At 37.3% G+C, this 21,444-nt stretch overlaps 1 protein-coding gene across 1 annotated transcript in view; it reads right to left on the bottom strand.

Moving 5' to 3' along the window:
- HNMT (histamine N-methyltransferase) overlaps window positions 1–20,266 on the bottom strand; it is a 35,869-nt gene extending 15,603 nt beyond the window's left edge. Inside the window, exons 1-2 of the mRNA XM_036859055.1 lie at window positions 20,035–20,266; window positions 12,984–13,036 (exon numbers count right to left, since the gene is read on the bottom strand). Coding sequence (XP_036714950.1) covers window positions 12,984–13,036; window positions 20,035–20,171 — 190 coding nt within the window. The 5' untranslated portion in view covers window positions 20,172–20,266. The remainder of the gene's footprint in view (window positions 1–12,983; window positions 13,037–20,034) is intronic.
- Window positions 20,267–21,444: the final 1,178 nt, after the last annotated feature.

Below are 21,444 nucleotides of genomic sequence, written 5' to 3'. Positions count from 1 at the left end.
AACCCATAGGTTCACGTAACAACCTCTATAGAGCGTGAGCCCACGTGTGGACACGAACCTTCTGTGCATTCACTGCTGGGTCCCTAGCAGAAATGAATGAACAACAAGAGGAGATAATGAAATTATTTCCTCAGGGGGTAGCACATAAAATGCAGTTCTGACTTCATAAGTCAGGTGACCACACTTCTTGTTTGCCAGGGACAGTTGCACTTGCTCCTGGTGCTAATGTCCCATCTGGTTTTGTTTCCCAAGTTTCTTTAATTTTTAACAAAATATTATCACTGCAATTTTATTTTTGAAAATACTTTTTAAAAAATAACTATATTTTAAAGTTTTTTGTATTGAGATATAGTTGATTTACAATATTATATTAGTTTTCAGGTGTACAACAGAATGATTCAAAATGTTTATAGATTATACTTCATATGTAGTTATTATAAAATATTGGCTATATTCCCTGTGCTGTTGTACAATATAGCTTATTTACTTCATACATAGTAGTTTGTACTTCTTAATCCCCTACGCCTATCTTGCTCCTCCCCTCTTTCCTCTCCCCACTGGTAACCACTAGTTTGTTCTCTTTGAGTCTGTTTCTGTTTTGTTATATTCATTCTTTCATTTTATTTTTTAGATTGCACGTATAGGTGATAACCAAGTATTTGTCTCTCTCTGTCTGACTTATTTCACTTAGCACAAATACCCTCTAGGTCCATCCATGTTGTTGCAAATGGCAGAAGTTCATTCTTTTTTTATGGCTGAGTAATATTCCATGGTGATATATGTATCACATCTTATTTATCCATTCAACTGTTGATGAACACTTAGGTTGCTTCCGTATCTTGGCTATTGTAAATAATACTGTTGTGAACATTGGGGTGCATGTATCTTTTTGAATTAGTGTTTTTGTTTTCTTTGGCTATATACCCAGGAGTAGAATTTCTGGATCATTTGATAGTTCTAGTTTTAGTTTTTTGAGGAATCTCCATACTGTTTTCCATAGCGGCTGCACCAATTTACATTCCTACCAACGGTGTACTAGGGTTCCCTTTTCTCCACATCCTTGCCAACATTTGTTATTTGTAAACTTTTTGATGACATAAAATAACTATTTTATAAATTGACTGATATAATAAAAACAATTTGTTCAATAAATAAATATTTCAAAAAACTGTAGTAATTTTACTCCTTTTACTCACTTTCTCCCACTCTCACTCTTTGGGTTTGACAATAAACAATGTCACCATGCTCATAAGGCACTTATTTTCTGTGTTATATTTGTTATTTATAATAGACTCTATTATTTCTTATTGTGAGATTATATATATATATAGAGAGAGAGAGAGAGAGAGAGAGAGAGAGGGAGAGAGAGATCTCCCATAAGACAACATATTCCTTGATCTCATACCATATGTAGTTTGCATTCTTGTATCACTCAGAAATAAGAGAAATGCATTTTAAAAAATGATTTATATGAACCTCTTTCCCCCAAAAAAGAGAGTCAGTAGAGAGGTAGTTCAGATGTTCTGTAGTATTACAGTCTAAACATTTAGCATTCCGTTCTAAATAAATTTAGTTACAAATATTTTCTTGATACATCACCTATACTGTTTACTTTCCATCCAGACATCCAAGCTTTGCTCTTTTCTTCATCTTCCCTCCCTGGCCACCTGTAAGTTTTCCTGCTATATGTTTCATTACTTTCTCTTTTCCATCCATACTAGCAATGTCCTTGTTTAGGCCCAAATTACCTATCTCTTGGAATACTAAAATAATAACCTAAAAATTCAGCCTGTCTCTGCTGAACTTGGTCTGCCTCAAAGCCATCACTACAACAACCATTTAAAACCCTGAGCTAATAAGCAAGCCCAATATTTCTGAGGTTAAAACCTTCTAATGACTAATCAACTGGATTAAGTCCAAACTCCTTAACTGAGCACAGACCACCTTGTCTGCTTTCTTATTCTCATCTCTCACAACTTCATATTTTGAAACTCTTGTCTCTAGGAACCCTGAATTTCTTGTATTTCTAGGCTGCGCTCTCCCCCTCGCCCCCCCCATTGACATCATGACTCTTCCATACATTTTGCCTGCGCTCTCTCCTCTGCCAGGAAGACTCTCCCCTCACTGCCTCACTTCATCTGACTGACTCTTAGGCATGAACTCTTCCACACATCACTAACTACCTTGGTAGTCTTTCTCACAGAGCCTAGCAGTAGCATCAGAACCCATCAGACAGAAGCTGCCAGTTATTTGACTGGAGTTGGCAACACAGATAAAACCTTGTGTTCCCTGATCCTGAATTAGTGCTTTAATTCACTTATTTTATTCACTAGCAAAGGCTTGATTCCAATGAGTTTGTTAAAAAGTATCAAGGACTCTAAAATGCTAGATTAAGCAACTGAGCAGGTTGATCGTTAATCACTGAAAAGCATGTGAGGGGTTATCAGACCCTATAGTACCATGAGCCAGCAGTAAAGAGATTCAAACAATGAAAAAAAAAAAAAGAAAGAAAGAAGATCATTTGTTCTTTCTCGGCTGAATCCTTCTGAATAGGAGCCATAACATTATGAATGTGTTCCAGTATCAGACATTAAGTGCCCTGTAAAGGCTTTTAAAGAGCACCCAAGCCAAACTAATATGCCAAAAGAATGGGGGAAAGTAAACTAGAAATGAATCAGTCAAATAATTCAGAAATTCTCCACAAATTCAGGGGTAAACAAAAGAAACGTGGAAGCCAGCAGTCTGCTGCTTTTATTGTGCATCGCAGAGCCTTCTGGAAATCTTAACTTTCAGGTCCAGAAAACAACATTTAAGAGGAATAAGGCAGTACTTATTCATTTTATAGTCAGTCTCCTTTCATATATGATCTCTCACTAGGCATTGCTTGATCATAATTCTGGCAATTGTAGACTACTTACTGATGACATCTTAAGACTTTAGGCCAGCAGTTGTTTGAGTTAACTAAAGCCTTATTATTACATGTTTCCCCCTAAAGCTTTGGAACAAAATCTGCAAAGTTTCCTGTGACAAATGGAAAAATTATAGGGATTAAGCAAACTCTTTCCAATATATACCATCCTTCTTTTTTTTTTTCTTTTCTTTCCTTCCTTCCTGCACCCCCTTTTGTGACTAGCAAAGCAAATTAATGATTTTGGAGTCTGGGCATTTTATGATGATGTAACTGATTTTCTCAGTTGATCAATATGTGGAGCTTGAGCAAAGTTAGGAAAATCCAAACATGTGTCAGCATGAATCAAAAATTATTTTCTGTTAGGCTGGGTTGTGGGTTGTTTTTTTGTGTTTTTTTCCTATTAGGCTGGGTTGTGGGTGTTTTTTTTTTTTTTTCTGTTCTGTTCACTCCTGTGTTATTTTCTATCCTGACTTTTTGATTTGGGAAGTTAAATGAAAACTAAATTTTTAAAATCTCCTTCCTTGCAAATCTCTTTCCTTTGTACTACTCCATCCCTCAAATCAGCTACAACTATAGAATGACTTCCCATGATTCCTTTCTGACCTAAGTTGAGTGTTTTACTTAATTTCACAGTCAGATATTTTTGTGGTTATAATATCTTGCTTTCATATGGGCCATATTTTAAATGCATCATACCTATATTTGAAGAGCGACATATAATTGAAACCTCTGACAGTGGAACTTAAAAAGTTCAAAAACAGGGAAAAGGTGGGGATATTCTCTTCCAGACAGCTTTTCTCCACTCCCTGAACTTCAAGGATATATTTCATGAGATAGCAGAGGAATGTTGCCTTTTTGCTTAAAACCCGAGGTCATTTGATTAAAAAGGAAAAAAATATATATGAAAAGGAAAAGTTAGAGGCTATAGAGAAAATTGAACTCAAATTTTGTATTCACTAGAAATATCTTATGCAAATTTGTTAATATCTCTGCCCTTTAAATTGCATATCTGTAAATTAGGGATAATATGGTCTACTCTTCAGGGTCACGCTGAATGTTAAAGGCATTATATGGAGATAATTTACCACAGTTCATGATATATAGTAATAATTCCATAAATTGAAGTTATTATACATTAAGTCAACAAATATTTTTAAGCACCTACTAAATGCTAGGTTCTAATCACTGGAGATACAGCAATGAATAAAATAGACAAAAACATCCAACCGTTATGGATGATGATAAGTCCCATGGAGAAAACCAAGGCAAAAAATATCTAGGGGAAGCCATGAGGGGAAGCTCTGTGATTTTCAGTTGGGTTGTCATGTAAGCCTCCAGGAAAAGGTGACATTTAAGAGAAGGCTGAAGGAGACTGGGAAAGAAGGAAATGAAGATTTGCCTTTCTAAATGGGCAGCTCCATAATAAAATGACACTGTGAAAGAGCACTCATCATGTATTCGTGATGGCTTGTCTTTCTGACTGAGCTACATTCAATGAAACACAAAGCCCAGCTTGAGAACCCTGGGGCTGCCCCAAATAAGAACATCCTCCAGGCCAAGAAAATGGAGGATTAAAGACTGGTCAAGTTATCTCCAGCCATTTGATTTCCGTCTATTCTTGCTTCATTTCTAATATCAAAATATATGTGAATTCTTCAGATTATCAGCAGGAAAAATTTTATTCTATTACAGTTGCATTAAGATTACGATCTTCCTTTTTCCCTCTACTAGAATATCAGGCACAAAAAAATTGTTTCTAGGGAGAAAAATTGCCCAGATAACTCTCTGCTTAGTGATGAAAAATAATTTCAGCTATGGGTTTGCAACCAGAACAAGAACAATCTGATTCTGAGCTGTAGTGTAAACGATAAAAGATTCTTGACGAGATCCCTTCTCTTTCCTTTCTCTCTCAATCAATCTCTCTCTCTCTTTCTCTCTCTCTCTCTCTCTCTCTCTCTCTCTCTCTTCCCCCCCTGGGAGCCTCAGTATGGAGGCAGTTCTGTCAGTATGGAAAGACAAGAGTAGAATATTAAAATAGCTGGAGAGTTGCAGGAAGGGGATTATAAATATAAATTCTGAGCCAAAAGGGCATTGCCATTTACTCTCGTGTGTCTCCTGGCTGTTGGCCCAGGAACAATACTGCCTGATTGCTTTGCAACTTCAGAAGAAAAGCCATGCTACCAAAATGTTCTATCAAACACAAACATAGAGAAAATGTCCCAAAGGGTGCTGAACACTGAAGTGTAGAGATATTTGATAAACAACTCAAAAAAGACTGCGTTTTGCCTTACCTTTCAATTTATACATTTTAAACATAAAGATATTTGCTACTTCAGCACATACATAGAGAGGTAAATTCTATACCTACCATATTATGATGTTTATAAGTCATATTGAATTACCCTTAATAAAGTACCAACTTTCTTCTACCTTCTTCATGCCCAAAGACAGGATTTATAAGATGAAACTACTTGAGCTGGCAAAGGTAGTCCAAGATAATCATGTAGTTGGTGTGATTTCATCAATATCAGCATGCGTGCGTGTTCTTACGCACTCTTAACCTTCACGATCTCTCATCTGACCCTTACACCATTGGCCCGCCACATTAATAGTGGTTAAAACACAAATGTTGCCGAGGAAAATTATCAGCCCTAGTGTGAGCAGAGTCTGAGAGCCTGTTGCCCTTGTAGAAAAAAAAGCAAGAAATAATCAACAGAAAACATCAAGGACCTGAAGGACCAGAGAGCCGACAACCACCATCCTCTTGATCCACATCACCCTCACTCTCATCACCATGGCCACCATGTCCTCGCAGCAGCCATGGGAGAACAGATGGACTCTGAAGAAAAGCTCTGCTAAGCTACAACGCAAGCGAGATTGTTCTTAAAGTATTCATATGGGTGCAATATTATTACTGGTGAGTCAGAAATAGCCAAAGGAAAATTGTCATGAAAACGTGTGTCAGAACAGTGCTTTGGGCGTCAGCCAAACAGCTGAAGGAACTGTCAGAAGTCAGTGAGTCTATTCTTTACCATCATCTCTCATCAACTATAAAATTATAATTTAAATTGGGTTTATGTTTCCTGTCCCTGGCTGTAAAATTAATACTATAGAAAACTCAAGATATAGAAGTGTAAAGTAAAAATAAAATAAATATCTCACTACTGGAGAAAGCAAAGGTATAATGTTTTGGTTTATTTTCTCCTAAGTTGTTTTTTTCCCCTTTGAGCAAATAATTTTCTTTAGTTTACCCAGGAGAGATTATTATGTATATGAATTATTTTGACTTTCCCACTTGAGAGTTAAACCATGAATATATCAAAATTTATTTGAAAGTGCTATTTGTATTCTCAAAAATGGATATGTGGAATAATCAATTTCATTATTAACCTTTTATATATAATATAAATAAAAGTATATATCTAAAAAAATATATAAATGTGTGCATTTATATGTGGAAATATATATGAATATGTATTTATACATAGAAATACATTTTTATATATAGTTTTATATGTATAGTTATACTTAGCTTTAAGTTTTTTTGCTATTCTGAGGCATCTGACAATGAACCGTGAATTTTTGGGCAAAAATCTTTTTGCAGATTAATTCCAAGAACCAGAATTAATGATTAGAATGAGATCCTTGATCTTTGGTGATATAAAACAAAACAAAACAAACAAAAAAACAGGTGTCAGACACTAGCTGCTGAGAAAGGATGCAGGCTAAAGAACTAAAGAACATTCTTAGAGGCCTTCTGAGCAGGCAAGACCAGTCCAATTGTTGGGACCCTTGGAGGTGGGGGGCTGAGGTACAGGGTGGGTGGGGAGGATATACAGAATCTATGAGGAGAGGCTGAAGCAGCAGCAGGGGCTGTGTTGGGACATCAGGAATTGGCTATTTACCAAGTATGTCAGTATTTTAACAACCAGCATCACAAGGGCCTTGTGCGATAGATGAATATCAGAACTGTTCTTGATATATAATGCCACGCTACTTTCAGGAAAACTTCGTTTCATTTCAAACTCTTACCTTTTGTACATGAAAGCTTTCATGTCACTGTAACCTCATCACTGTTGCATATTTGCTTTTTAAATCTTCTCAAATTGTTCTCAGTAAAAATTTGAACTTTTCTTCAAATAGTTTTCTTATATTTTGTACTGAATATATTAGTAGCTCAGCCATCCAGTATTTTTTTACCATTTCTATCAGTTTGTTATTCTTAATAGAGACAAAGCCTCAGAAGACCCTGGGCATTGACCCCAATCTCTAGGACCCCCAATCCCCTTGTGGCATATATGATTAGGTTCACCATGTATAAAATGAAGATGACAGCAGACACCCTACACCAGGGTTACGTGACTGTGTGTATTAAATTGCAAAGTTGTATTCAATAGTGTATGTCAAGTAGAAGCATATTCACCGACTAAGAGACTGTGTCCCAAACTGGCACAAGAACTGGGAAGATACAAACTTGTCCTTCAGCAAAATTACACATAACCACATGCCACAGACTTTCTAGTACATTGTAAAATAATCAAAACTGTAAATGAAAAACACTCAGATGTTGACCAAAAAAGAAATGTGGATCTACCGTATTGCTTTCTTCCTATTTTACCTTTATCAGGCCATTACTGCATTCTTATTAATTTTAAGGCTATACAACTGAGTTTATTTGCTTTTCTAAGTATACAGTCATTTAATCTGCAGATAATGATAGCTTTGTCTTCACTCTGCTCTTTATCCCCATTTTCCTGTTTCAGGCCTTATTGAATTAGCCAAAACAATCTTGTTTATTTTGGTTTTAATGACGGTGGCTCCAGTATTGTAGCATTATGTTCACGTCTCTCCATTCTGTACTGTATCTGTCTTTAACAGTACTTTCATGTTCACTGAAAGTTTTAAATACAATACAACGAGGTAAACTATTTTGGTAAACTTATATATGGAGAATAATTTTTTTCAAAATAACATAGTTATGAATGCCTTTAACAATCCTTTATATCTGAGGCCCCAAAGTATCTGAAGTAGACAGTCCTAAATCCTACAGATTAATAATTGGCTAGGGTCCATATCCTTCCGGTTATGGAGTAAGTGCTAGCATGCTGCACATAAGTTGAACAGTTCTTACTCATGTCAAGTTATAAAGCAATTAGGATCCAGACAGAAATCGTCTGCATGTCTACAAGTCCTGCTTAAACTCTGCTTCTTCAATGTAACCAAACGTGGTGTTAGCCACACCACTCTGAAGAAATGCCTACCTCTTTCTAGAAGGTTACTCATGAGATCATAGATTTTCTGGACTGAAAGCACCTTTAATGGCCCAAACACCCAAGAAATCATTGCCTGGGTCCTTTCCATAGCGTATGTGCAAAGTGTTTTTCCAGCCTAAGCTAGTACTCCTAGAGTGACTGCTCTTTATATCCCAAGATGTGTGCTTTCATTTCTGAACAGGTTTGATCATCAGTAAATTCTAATACCAAACAAAGAAATCTCTCTCTTTTAACCACTGGCCCTTTAGGGGCAGATATTCTGTGGTTTGCTCAATAGGAAATATCTGCAGATGGCAATAAGCACATTCAAATTCTTTTTTTCTAGGCAAAAAAAATCCCCCAATTCCCTGTATTTCCCCAGTCATTCCTTAGTTGCTGATACAGACTCTTGGCTTACTCTAGACCATTGGAAACATTAACCTTTGCTTCCTACCAGCTCCTGCTTCTCAACTGGATACACTGGCTCTTCCAGTTCTTGCCTTAATTACATGTTTCTACTTCTATCCACCTAGCTTAAACTTCAGGGTCACCTTAACATGTCATTTATGAAAGGAAACGAGATTCATAATCTGATAAAATTAGATTTTCAAATAGCTGGTCATTACTAAATACCGAATCTCTCTTTTGCCAGGTCGATAATTAACTTTTCTATCTGTTTAGTACAGTTTGTTGGACTGGACTACAATCAAGAGACCTGGGTTTTATTCTGCCTGATGGTTCTCAGGCTTTTTGTTTGTAGAATGAGGGTATTGATGGTCTCTAAAATTCTCTTCTATTTTTTAATCTCTGTAGTAATGTTGGTGTCTATATGTTACAGAATAAGAAAACAACCTAACTCAACATATGTCAGCATAATTATTTTCCAAAAAATGTTATAAAAGGGTTTATACCACTTGTGTTTCATATGTGAATTGCTTCAGTGGATTAAAAATTTATCTACAAATATATACACTATTATATAAGTTATGACACCTGAGTTGGTACATAATAGGTTAGAAAAAAGTAGAGAGCTGGATAAAATGAGATTATTTGACTCCTGTCGAAACCTTATAAAATTTTCTGGCATTTGAACATAAGAACTGAACAACGCAGCAGATAAAATGATTCTCCTCGAAGCAAAGCCCAGAGCAAGGAGAAAACATTGCCCATTACTGCCTTCTGGAACCTTTTTCCATGTATAAATGTGCACTGTAAATTAACAGCATTCTCCCTTACCAAAAAGAGTATGGGTTTCTTTTTCTTCATGTACCATCAAACATAAAGACAACACTCATTAAAAGTTGAATAATGAAGAAGCTCCATTGGGTGGTTTAATTTTAGGAAGCATCAGTGTTGAAGATGGACCAAAAAAGCATGTTCTCTGAGACTTAGAATACAATGCAGTTGCTCTCAATAGCTAAAAACAATTGGGAATTCCCCAGTGGTCCAGTGCTTTTACTGCCGAGGGCCTGGGTTCCATCCCTGGTCAGGGAACTAAGATCCCGCAAGCCACACAGCCAAAAAAAAAAAAAAAAAAATTGTTGAAATAAGCATAATATGAATACTCTGAGACCTCGAATAAAGCATTCCCGTTGCTCACTTTGTTTCATGAAAGCATACAAACTTATGCACATACACATACAGCTTTACACTTCTCTATTTGGCCTTTGTAAAAATTATATGGTCTATATTTCTGTACATGATTTGTTTTTCTCCTGATTTCCTCTCTTTCTTTTGTGGATACACATAATATTTATTTCAAACATTCTCCTAACATTAAATATATAATCTATGAATAACAATGCTGCTTATCAATTGTATTTCACTGATGTAGTAGATCACTTACAGAAGACATGAAAAGTTTTCCATCAATTTCCTTTCTTTTGAACTGCTCAGAGCCCTAATAATTGCTTGGCTTCTGAACTGAATTGCCAAACACCTTTTTCTAAAACCTTACATTCTCTCTTAAATTATGAAATCCCTCTCCACCCAAATACCAACCTCTATAGAAGAGACAGAAGACAGATAGGGTACATAGCAGCCCCTGCTCATGCTTCTGAGAAGAAAATCAAACAGGCCCCCAAAGAATATGAACATTAAGTGATATAAATGCAGCAATTTGATTTAGGGAAGTTTTTAGTTTGTTTGCTTTTGGTGTGTTTTTTCATCATGATGGTGAGAATGGTATCACCATTACAAATACAGAGATAGTATTTGCACCAAAGATATGCAGAATAGGATCTGTAGGTATATGGACATCCAAAAGAAAACATCTAGGAAGTGAAACCAGAGAGGCCCATAAGCTAAGACCAGAGTAGAACCCTGTAAGATGCATTATGGGAGCAGAGCACAAGGTGTCAGATGGGGCCAATGGCCTCATTTGCCAGGGACTGGAGTTCAGACACTTATTTGGAAGGATACCTAAGCCACAGGATAATGCAAAAGTCTCAGGCACGCTGTAGATTGTGAAACATGCGGCGAACCCATTTCTCTAAGGCAAGTACAGGAAGTTCCTCACTATATAATAATATATTTTTCTTCTGTGCATGCAGTCCTTGCAGTTAGGCAATGACAGATTATTAGATAAGCATCTCCCAGTTGGTATATAAGCACTCAGACTGAGTGAGGTGTCCTTTCCCCCAAAACACTACTCTTTCATGCCAAGGACCTCTAGACCTAGGGGTTTTAAGTGCCTTGCTTTTGATTTCATGTAATTTACTTGAGCAGTGAAGACTAAGTATTTACAGCTTGAATTTCTCTTGCAATTCTTATGTTTCTGATCAGTTTCTTATGAAGAATGAGCTTAAAGGGCACCCATATTCTCCCCAAGGCAGAGCTTGTTATTAATACAATGTTAGGGCTCAGTCAGAAGAACACCAAATGCTGCTCCCTGTGTTTGGAAAAGTTCTCTATATTAGCCCCTCTGTGCACCTTTATGTAAGGAATCACTGTGTGGGGCAAATGGTCCTTTCTCTAGATAGCTTATAAGCATCTTGATAAATTTACATTAGAAATTCAATTAACTTTATATTAAAAGGTCAATTAACTTGGCCACGGTAGAGATTGTTTTTAATTACTTTTCCTTGTAGGGCTTCTTTTCTTGTCCAAGCACAAGTGACGCTATCAAATGATAGTCTCATTGCCTGTGGTTGCCTGAAATTCATTTGCAAAACACACTGGAAATGACTGTCTTGGTGAAATGAATTAATAGGACACTCTTTGGGCAATTCATCACTCTTATAAACCTTAGGACATAAAATATCACAAGCAATAATAGAGTATTTTAGCTTAAACACACTGTATTAGATCATTCATGACAGTATCTTTCATTACCTGTCCTTGATGGTTTCTGTTTTCTTGGTGAAAGATAATAATGTAAAATTATTTTAAGAGTCAGTCCTTATTACATTATATTACAGTGTATTTTATGAAAAATGAGCAAATGATGACATGAAAAACTAGCTATCCTATTCCATTAGAGGGTTCTTGGTTATCTTTGTGTTAAGATGGGCACAATTCAACTCATTCATGTAGGATTAGAACACTTACACTTAGAAGACAGAAGAGATTACCATTTGGCACTATGTGACAAGTGGTAATGTAGTGTCCACTTGTTACCAAGTTGTAACCTATACTAACCATCACTCCGTGGTTACTTCAAATGAAAACAATAATAAGGATATAAACATATGAATAATATGTTTAAATATTATATATGACTATATATTATTATATATGGATATATTATATAATATAAATATATGACTATATTATATTATTATAGTATTAACATATCATATATATTATATAGTATATATAATATATATATTATTATTATGTTAACTCGGACCTCCAGATGACTAGCAACTTAAAAGTAAAGCAAACACTACTCAGGAGTTTGATATGAGGCAAAGTCTGGAGATGAATTTTCTTGTTTTATTTTTGCAGAAAGGACCTACTTCCACCTTATAGAAGCACTTTATAAACTAATCTATATAAATCTCACTACAACCCTATGAGACATAATTCACTGCTCCCATTTTACTGATGAGCAAACTGAAGCTTATGTTTCAGCCAAGTTCACACAGTTCATTAGTGGCAGAGTCAGAAACTACACCCACATTAACCTGTCTTTCCAGACTTCCCATTTCCCCTAGGATAAAAGCACTGGCTCTAAGTAATGAGAACATGAACCGCTTATGAAAGGGAGTTGGGGAGTGTGCTGAATTCTTAGAGGGCAGCTTTAGAACTGAGCCAGAGGAAGGGAATGGTTTAGGCCAGTGCAACTCAAAAAGAGTGGGGTTACAAGAGTGTAAATTAACTATGTCATTAAGCATATTTTTCCCCATAGCAATGCTTTCTCAATGAAAGGAGCTGTGCATTGATTTACATTCCAGTGCACACTTATCTTCTCATGCACCAGCAATAGTTTGTGAACCATTAACCAGTCTATGGACCTTGCTTTAAGTGGCACAAGCTTAAGGAATGTCTTACGAAATTTCCCTTTTCTGTGAACAGTTAAATCATTTTGGATCAAAGTTATCCTTAAAGTTATCCTATATTTTTTCCATTTATATTAAAAAAAAATAAGAAAGCCACACGTATCCGTATCACAGATAATAATGAAGGCCGATGTCCTAAACCCTATAAATCTATGTGGACATTAATCTTAGTTGAAGTGGCATGTCTCTTACTAGTTTTAGTAAACTAAACTCTGCCAAAAGCAAAGGAAAATGGCTTTCCTAAAGCATGAACAATATTGCTGTCAGACAACATGATGTTTGGAGTGAAATACAAATTTTAAAATGTGTTATTCATACCTGCACCTCCACCAATGCTTAGAATCTTAATTTCAGATTTTGTGTCTCCAATCCTGAAAAAAAAAAAATTATGTAGTTTAAGAAAAATGTGCCAGGTGGTTTGTAAAATCTGATTATCAAGTCTAGTTGAAGAGAACAGACTAAAATTACAGTGAACAAAAACTAGGCCAACAAGAAGGGCCTCGATCGTTTCAGTGGTTATATTGCTGTCTTCAGAAATCTTTAGAAGTAAAGGTTCCATTTATTACCAATCTTGAACTGGGAGACTTTTAGAAACAGCACTATAAACATCTCAGAGGTAGGAAATAGCATTTGTTTGAAGATTGTTTGGAGAACAAAAACAGAAAATGTGGGCCTTTGAGTCTGGTAATATAATAAGCCATTCATTGTAGATGGGAGAAAAGCTAAGGTGATTCATACTATCTCTGATATTTGCCTTCTTTCTTTCTTCTTGCTAACTTCCTTTCAATAAACAAATGTTTATTAAACATTTATTATGTGCCTATCCTAAGCACTGATACATAAAAATGAAAAGACCACTTTGCTCTCAAGTTGAAATGTGAGACAATAAAGCCCAGTATTATGGCTCTATACAGAAATAGAGTGGAATTGATGGGCTGGGATGCAACAGTAGGACTTTCTTTAAATTGATGTAAAAAAAAAAATAAGGGGTCAGAAAAAGGACGAGGTGCACGATGACTGCCACGTTGTGAATTTGGATGACTGGGTGAAGTGTGGTATCGAAAAGGAAGCTGGACAATGTGATTTTATGGCAAGTTTATGTTTTGTCAGTTTTTTGTTTTTTTTTTTTTTTGGTTTTTGATAAATCTGAATTCAACAGACATTTGGATATGCAAGATTGAAGCTGGGTAGGAGAGAGATCAGGATTGATGATGTGTTCTGGAGAATTATCATATAGTAATGGTCGAAACTAGGAGAATAGATTCTATCACCCAAGGGTATTGCAAAGAGAAGAGCAGTGGGATTATGACACGATACCAACTTTGAAAAGTCATGGGATAATGGGGAACACACAAAGAAGACAGAGAGGAAAGCAGTAAAGCTCAGAGAGATGCTAAGAGAATTAGAGAAGGAAAAGGCCATTGTACGTGTCTGACTGTATTACTAAAACATAAAAAAAGGACAACTCTCCATTGAATTTGGCAATATGAATATCTTTGATAATAGCAGCTTTAAAAGGTGGTTGAGGGCAGGAGTCAGATGGCAGTGGGATTAAAAGTGAACTCAATAAAGAAGAAGAAGATCTAGAGATTTTTGAAAAAGGATGAAAGAGTGAGAACGAAAAAGGGAGACTGCTAGAGAGGAAACATGAACTGAAAGAATGGTGCTTGTTTGTTTGTGCTTCAGGATGGTAAACAAGCCTAGTTTTTGGCTAAAGTGAGGAGCCTGCCCAGAGTAATAGGAAGAAGACAGATTGAAGCAGAGTTCTTAAGGACACTGGGAAACACAGAGTCAAGGACACCTATGAATGAGTTGCCTTCCTCAGTTCTAATTATCTTCCAATTCATAATCATGAGTCCTAATACACCCATCCTTGTCTGTGCTCTTGGTTAATTCTTTTTTTTTTTTTTTAAAGATTTAGTTTTTTTTTTGGTTTTTATTTTATTTATGGCTGTGTTGGGTCTTCGTTTCTGTGCGAGAGCTTTCTCTAGTTGCGGCAAGCGGGGGCCACTCTTCATCGCGGTGCGCGGGCCTCTCACTATCGCGGCCTCTCTCGTTGCGGAGCACAGGCTCCAGACGCGCAGGCTCAGCAACTGTGGCTCACGGGCCCAGTTGCTCCGCGGCATGTGGGATCTTCCCAGACCAGGGCTCGAACCCGTGTCCCCTGCATTGGCAGGCAGATTCTCAACCACCGCGCCACCAGGGAAGCCCTTGGTTAATTCTTAAAAATGCTTCTATCATTAGCTAGCATAGTGAGGTTACGGAGCAGAGCACCTAGGTTGAAATCCTAGGTTACTAATATGTAACCTTGAGCAAGTTATTTAACTTCTCTGTGCCTTTATTATTGATTCTAAGAAATAGGATAATAATACCACCTACCTTATAGGGTTGTAATTATAGTATCTGCCTTATGGAGGAGTTGTGAGGATTAAATGATATAACTGATGTGAATCTTTTAGAAATGTGTCTGCACATGACAAGCACTCAACTTATTATTATTATTCCAGGCACAGCTAAGTGATTTATATGACTTAACTCTTTTTTAAAAAAATTTTTTTATTGAAGTATAGTTGATTTACAATGTTGTGTTAATTACTGCTGTACAGCAAAGTGACTCAATTATACATATATATACATTTTTTTAATATTCTTTTCCATTATGGTTTATCGTAGGATATTGAATATAGTTCTCTGTGCTATACAGTAGGACCTTGTTGTTTATTCACTCTGTATATAAAAGCTCACATCTGGAACTTCCCTGGTGGCGCATTGGTTGAGGGTCCGCCTGCCGATGCAGAGGACACAGGTTCGATCCCTGGTCCGGGAGGATCCCACGTGCCGTGGAGCGGCTGGGCCTGTGCGCCACAACTACTGAGCCTGCGCTCTAGAGCCCACGAGCCACAAGTACTGAGCCCGCGTGCCACAACTGCTGAGGCTGCGTGCCTAGAGCCTGTGCTCCACAGTGGGAGAGGCCACCGCGATGAGAAGCCTGTGCACTGCAATGAAGGGTAGCCCCTGCTCGCCTCAACTAGAGAAAGCCCGCACGCAGCAACGAAGACCCACAGCAGCCAAAAATAAATAAATAGATAAATAAGTAAATTTATTAAAAAAAAAAAAAAAAGCTCACATCTGCTAACCCCAACCTCCCACTCCATCCCTCCCCCAACCCCCTCCTCCTTGGAAACCACCAGTCTGTTCTCTGTGTCCGTGATTCTGTTTCTGTTTCTTAGGTAGGTTCATTGTGTCACATTGTAGATTCCACATATAAGTGATATCATATGGCATTTGTCTTTCTCTTTCTGATTTATTTCACTTAGTTTGATAATCTCTAGTTGCATCCATGTTGCTGCAAATGGCGTTATTTCTTTTTTTTTTTTGGCTGCACTGGGTCTCCGTTGCTGTGTGCAGGTTTTCTCTAATTACTCTTTGTTGCAGTGCACAGCTTCTCACTGCAGTGGCTTCTCTTGTTGCTGAGCATGGGCTCTAGGAGCGCAGACTTCAGTAGCTGCAGCACATGGGCTCAGTAGTTGCGGCACGTGGGCCCTAGAGTGTGCAGGCTTCAGCAGTTGTGGCTTGCGGGCTCTAGAGCACAGGCTCAGTAGTTGTGGTGCACAGGCGTAGTTGCTCCACGGCATGTGGGATCTTCTGGACCAGGGATCAAACCCATGTCCCCTGCATTGGCAGGCAGATTCTTAACCACTGAGCCACCAGGGAAGTCCCACAAATGGCATGGCTAAGTAGTATTCCATTGTGTATATGTACTACATCTTCTTTATCCATTCATTTGTTGATGGACATTTAGGTTGTTTCTGTGTCTTGGCTATTGTGAATAGTGCTGCTATGAACATAGGGATGCATGTATATTTTTGAATTATAGTTTTGCCTGAATATATGCCCAGGAGTGGGATTGCTGGATCATATGGTAGTTCTATTTTTAGTGTTCTGAGGAACCTCCATACTGTTTTCCATAGTGGCTGCACCAACTTACATTCCCACCAACAGTGTAGGAGGATTCCCTTTTCTCCACACCTTCTCCAGCATTTGTTATTTGTAGACTTTTTAATGATGGTCATTCTGACCAGTGTGAGGTGGTACCTCATTGTAGTTTTGATTTGCATTTCTCTAAGAATTAGCAATGTTGGGCATCTTTTTATGTGCCTGTTGGTCATCTGTAGTGAATTAACTCTTTGAATTCTTACAACTCCTCTATGAGTTAGATACTATTATCATCCCATTTCATATATTATGATGATAACTAAGAATTATTGAAAACTTGCTATTTTCCGGGCAAGGATCTAAATGCATTATATGTGACAACAACAAACTTTACTATTTACAGCTGTATGCTATAACCATCCTCACCCTGCTTACCACCTCCAGATAGGGGATTGAATAATTCCTCCGTGAAAAAATAATCCATTTCACTAAATAAACTTATCTATATTGGCATCTGAGAATCTCCCATCAAGTGCAAAATCTACATCGAATTACTACAGTGAGCCAACTGCTCAACAGACTGTTCCTGTACATACACAAAGAGGACCTGAACTAATTTTTAGTGCCTTATTATTTGATTGGATGGACAACCAAGACTCATCAGTAGTTGGGGAGCTCCCCTAACATGAGAGAGACCAAAAGAAACAGAAGAGGAGAATTCAGAAGAAACATGCAGAGAGCAGAGGAAAATTTTATAATAGATAAAAGATGGTATTATATCTATGAAAGATAAACAGGATGCTATAAAAAAGGAACATTCTTGGAAATTAAAAATACAATAGCAAACAATAGAGGGCTGAAAGATAAAATTGTGAAAACTGGAAATATAAGAAAATTAGAGAATCAACTGAGAAAGTCTTCTGTTTGATGAATAGAAGTTCCAGAAAGAAAGAAAAAAAACAAAAAACAAAAAACAGAGGGCAGGAATGATTAAATAATACCAAAGCTTCCCTAAACTGAAGGATCTGAATCTTAATTGAAATGGCCCAGGGACTACTCACAAAAATGGGTGAGAAAGACCCACACCATAACTCATCATCTTAAAATTTCAGAATACTAGATATAAGAGAAGATCGTAAAAAACAAAAAACAACAAAAAGGTCACAAACCAAAGATGAAGAATTTGAATGGCATTAGATTTCTCAACAGTAACTACAAGACCATGGAAAAATATCTTTAAATTTCTGTTATAAAATCATTTTCATCGTAGAGCTTTATACCCAAACTATCTAACTATCTAACAAAGATGAGCAAGGAGTGAAAGCATTTTTAAACACACAAAGTCTCAAAAAATTTACCTCCCATGCACTCTTTCTTAGAAAGTTCTTAAAGGATTAGCAGGGAAGAAAAAAAAAAAAAAAAAAAAGACTAAAGAAACCAAGAAAAAAACAGCATGAGATCCAGAAGCCGGGAATTCAGTACTGGAAAGAGAAGGGAATTTCTAGAAGATGAAATAAATTCCTCATCAATACTTGTATAGCAGGCCAAAAGCAAATCAGCCCAGACTGGAAAAAAAGAACAGAGAACTCCAGAAAAGATGTTCCCATGAGGAAAAATCAGCAGGTTGCTTGATCTGTTGGAATATATTGAGAGGAGATTAATACTTCTGCTTGGGGTATAAGTAGTGATAGGTACATAGGAAGCTAAGAAAATAAACTAAAATCAAGACAATAGTTAACTCTAGGAAAAACAAAAGCCTGTACATGAAAGGAAATATAATGATAGTAGTAATGATAGTATAAATGCATTGTTCAATTATGAAAAATATTTACACAGGCAAAATGATATGATATAAACAAATTAACCAAAATTTAGACATATATATGTATATATTTATATATATATACCCACTATATATATATATGTTGTATTGACATAATGGGGAGAGGGATGTGCATGTTTATTTAGCTACTTAATACGTCAAAATTAAGAAAGAGAATAACATGTTATTTAGAATTAGGAAAGAAAATTCCATAAGCAACAACTAAATGATTTCAGAGTGTTGAAAGTGGTTGTCTCTGGAGAGCCCAAATCAGGAATGGAAGTGGGTAAGGCAAGGAACCACTATTTTTGTTGTTACTCTAAGCATCCATAGTATGTCTTCAAACCAAACGGATGGCTGAAGTAAACCAAGGATCTGCATAAGCCACAGACATGAACCCAGATGCTTAGTATTGCGAAAGAACTCAGAAATTAACTCATTACCTTTAATTTTAGAAATGAACAAAAAGACTCAAAGCAGTAAACTATAATTAGTTCCTAGATAAGAAATTGTATTTGCTGTCTGCTTTGACTTTTGCATTGTTATCCTATTACTTATTACTTATTAATATATGATACTTAATTAAAAAAAACATTTAAAAACTGAACCATGAAAAATAGAAAATAGAAAGGGAAATAAAATTCCATATACATCCAACAATGCCTTCTCTGGTCAGGTGGAGTTAACTATCCTGGTGAAAGAATTACAGGCCTACAATAGAAAAATCCAGCAAAAGATAAAAATATCAGTTTCCTTTGCTGATAGGACACTTTCCTTTCCAGTTGCAAATTGGATCCCCAGCTATTTTCCCCAGTTTTCCATCATTATTTCCTGAAGCGCAGAGTAAGTTCCAGCAATCCACCCCCAGATAGGTGATTTGATTATCATTGCCAAGTGAAATCTGTTACTCTCATAATACTTATCAGCTCTGGCACAAATTGAACACATTAATCACCAAGAAAAAAAAAAAGGAGTCTGCGAGAAGGATAGGCACTAGTGAGTTTCACTGATAATGGGAAAATGCTTTTTTAGGACCACATTGCTAATATTAAGTTGAAAGTAAAAGACAATTATTATTATTATTTTTTTTCTGGAGAGTGGTAACTATAATAATGGATAAGGAAAATGAATTTAAATGGGTATTAAGAGAATTGAGAGGCACCCACTCAATCCTCAGGGGTAAATAGTATTTGGTAATTATTTGATTCTAATGCAAAAATACTAGACTCCGTTGGGGATTTTTTTTTTTTTTTTCCGGAAGGTAAAATTTGGAGGAGGGCTGAAAAATCTGAGCTCAAAGATTGGGATCTTATCTTTTCCCAAAGGAACGTGGATTTGTGCCTTCCGATGGTTAACGCTTATCTCCGAGCAGCTGGAAATCCAGCACAAATCAGAGCCTTTGAACGTTTCAAGCGAGCGTCTAACTGAAACGCTGCAGGAGAAGGGGCCCAGGGCGGCGCGGAGGGTCGAGCGGGGCGGCTGTCAGTACCTCGTTCTTATCCCCGCGCCCAGCCTCCCGGGATGGCCTTGACCCATCTATCACTAAACAGAACGAGACCGAGGCTTGTCCCTGGGACAAAAACGGCCTTTTTTTTTTTTTTTTTTGGTTACCTTGCTATTATGCCCGGCAGCTTCTCGTCCATGAATTGCTGCATGCACTGATGCTCCGTGGAATTGTCGAGAAACCTCCGGAAAGATTCAACATATCTGCTGTGGTCAGAAACCAAGCTCTTCATGGAAGATGCCATGTTTGGTTTTCTGAGAAAGACAAGGAGGGAAGGGAGGTCTAACTTCCCTTTTCTCTTCCCAGTTCCTTCTTTCTCTCTTCACCCGCACCAGTTTATATCCAAAAAAAAAAAAAAAAAAAAAAAAAAAACAAACAAACACAAAAAAGCCCTGCTTGGAATTTAACGTGCTGGAGAGGCTGGGTTTGCAAAGATCGTTACTAAGTGACTATTTGTACAGGACTTTGCCCCTGAGACTTTAACCCCGACACGGGCGTTTTGGAAGAAATGAAGTAGTAAAGCAAAGCAGTAAATCCACTGCTGAAACTTGTTTTAAAACTCTTGAAGTTCAGAAAGTCCTAAAAACAGACGACATTCAAATCACTTCCTGTTTTGGCAGCAGGGGCCAGCCAGTAAGTTCCCAGTGGGAAAGTGGCTGCTTTCAGGGCCAAAGGCGGCAAAGGCAGGAATAAACAGGCCAGCTCCAAGGTTACAGACCACTTCCAGAAATCGACAGCTGCTGAATCTTTGACAGAAGATTGTCATCTGCCTCCGGGCTTTCTGTTAGGAGAGTTTCATGCCTTCACATCCCTAAACACTTGAGCTTTAAACTCTGCTGCGTTTCTTCATATGCTGATTGATTTGTTGTGATTCAGGAACAGAGCTATTAACTGAAAGGTCTGAGAAGCCTAGTTGGGAGGTGAAGATGGGGGAGAGGAGGAGGGGGCAGAGAAAGAAGTCTCAGGGAAGAATGCAGGACACTGGAATCCTTCAATCCATAGGAAGCCTTCCCTAAGTGCTTCTGAAAGTGGGATCCTAGAAATGTAGGATTGGATGAGCCTTTGGAGGCCCAGTGGTGTCACCCATCAAAAGAGCCAAAGCGTTTGAGTATCCACATGCTGGGCCTTTCACCTGGGAAATGGTCTTTAAGAAATCCACCCCTTATCCAACATGGGATGTTAATAATAGTATCCAAATCATGAAGGAGTTAGGAGAATTAAATTCATATACCTCTCTTAGAAATGTGTCTGCCTAAACCATTCTCTTCCTCTGATTCAGGTCCAAAGCTGCCCTCTAAGCATTCAGCATACTCCTTAACCCTCTTTAATAAACATCTCATGGTCTCACTACTCTTAGAGCCAGTGCTTTCATCCTAGGAGGAAATGGAAACTCTGGAAAGGCAGATTACTGTGGATGTATTGATAGTTTCTAACTCTGCCACTAATAAACTGTGTGAACTTGGCTGAAACATAAGTTTCAGTTTGCTCATCAGTAAAATGGGAACAGTGAATTATAC

This window comes from Balaenoptera musculus, chromosome 7 (genome assembly GCF_009873245.2).
Source record: "Balaenoptera musculus isolate JJ_BM4_2016_0621 chromosome 7, mBalMus1.pri.v3, whole genome shotgun sequence".
Classification (NCBI taxonomy): domain Eukaryota; kingdom Metazoa; phylum Chordata; class Mammalia; order Artiodactyla; family Balaenopteridae; genus Balaenoptera; species Balaenoptera musculus.
Note: the sequence above shows the minus strand (reverse complement) of the source record. Positions and strands in the feature narration are given on the sequence as shown.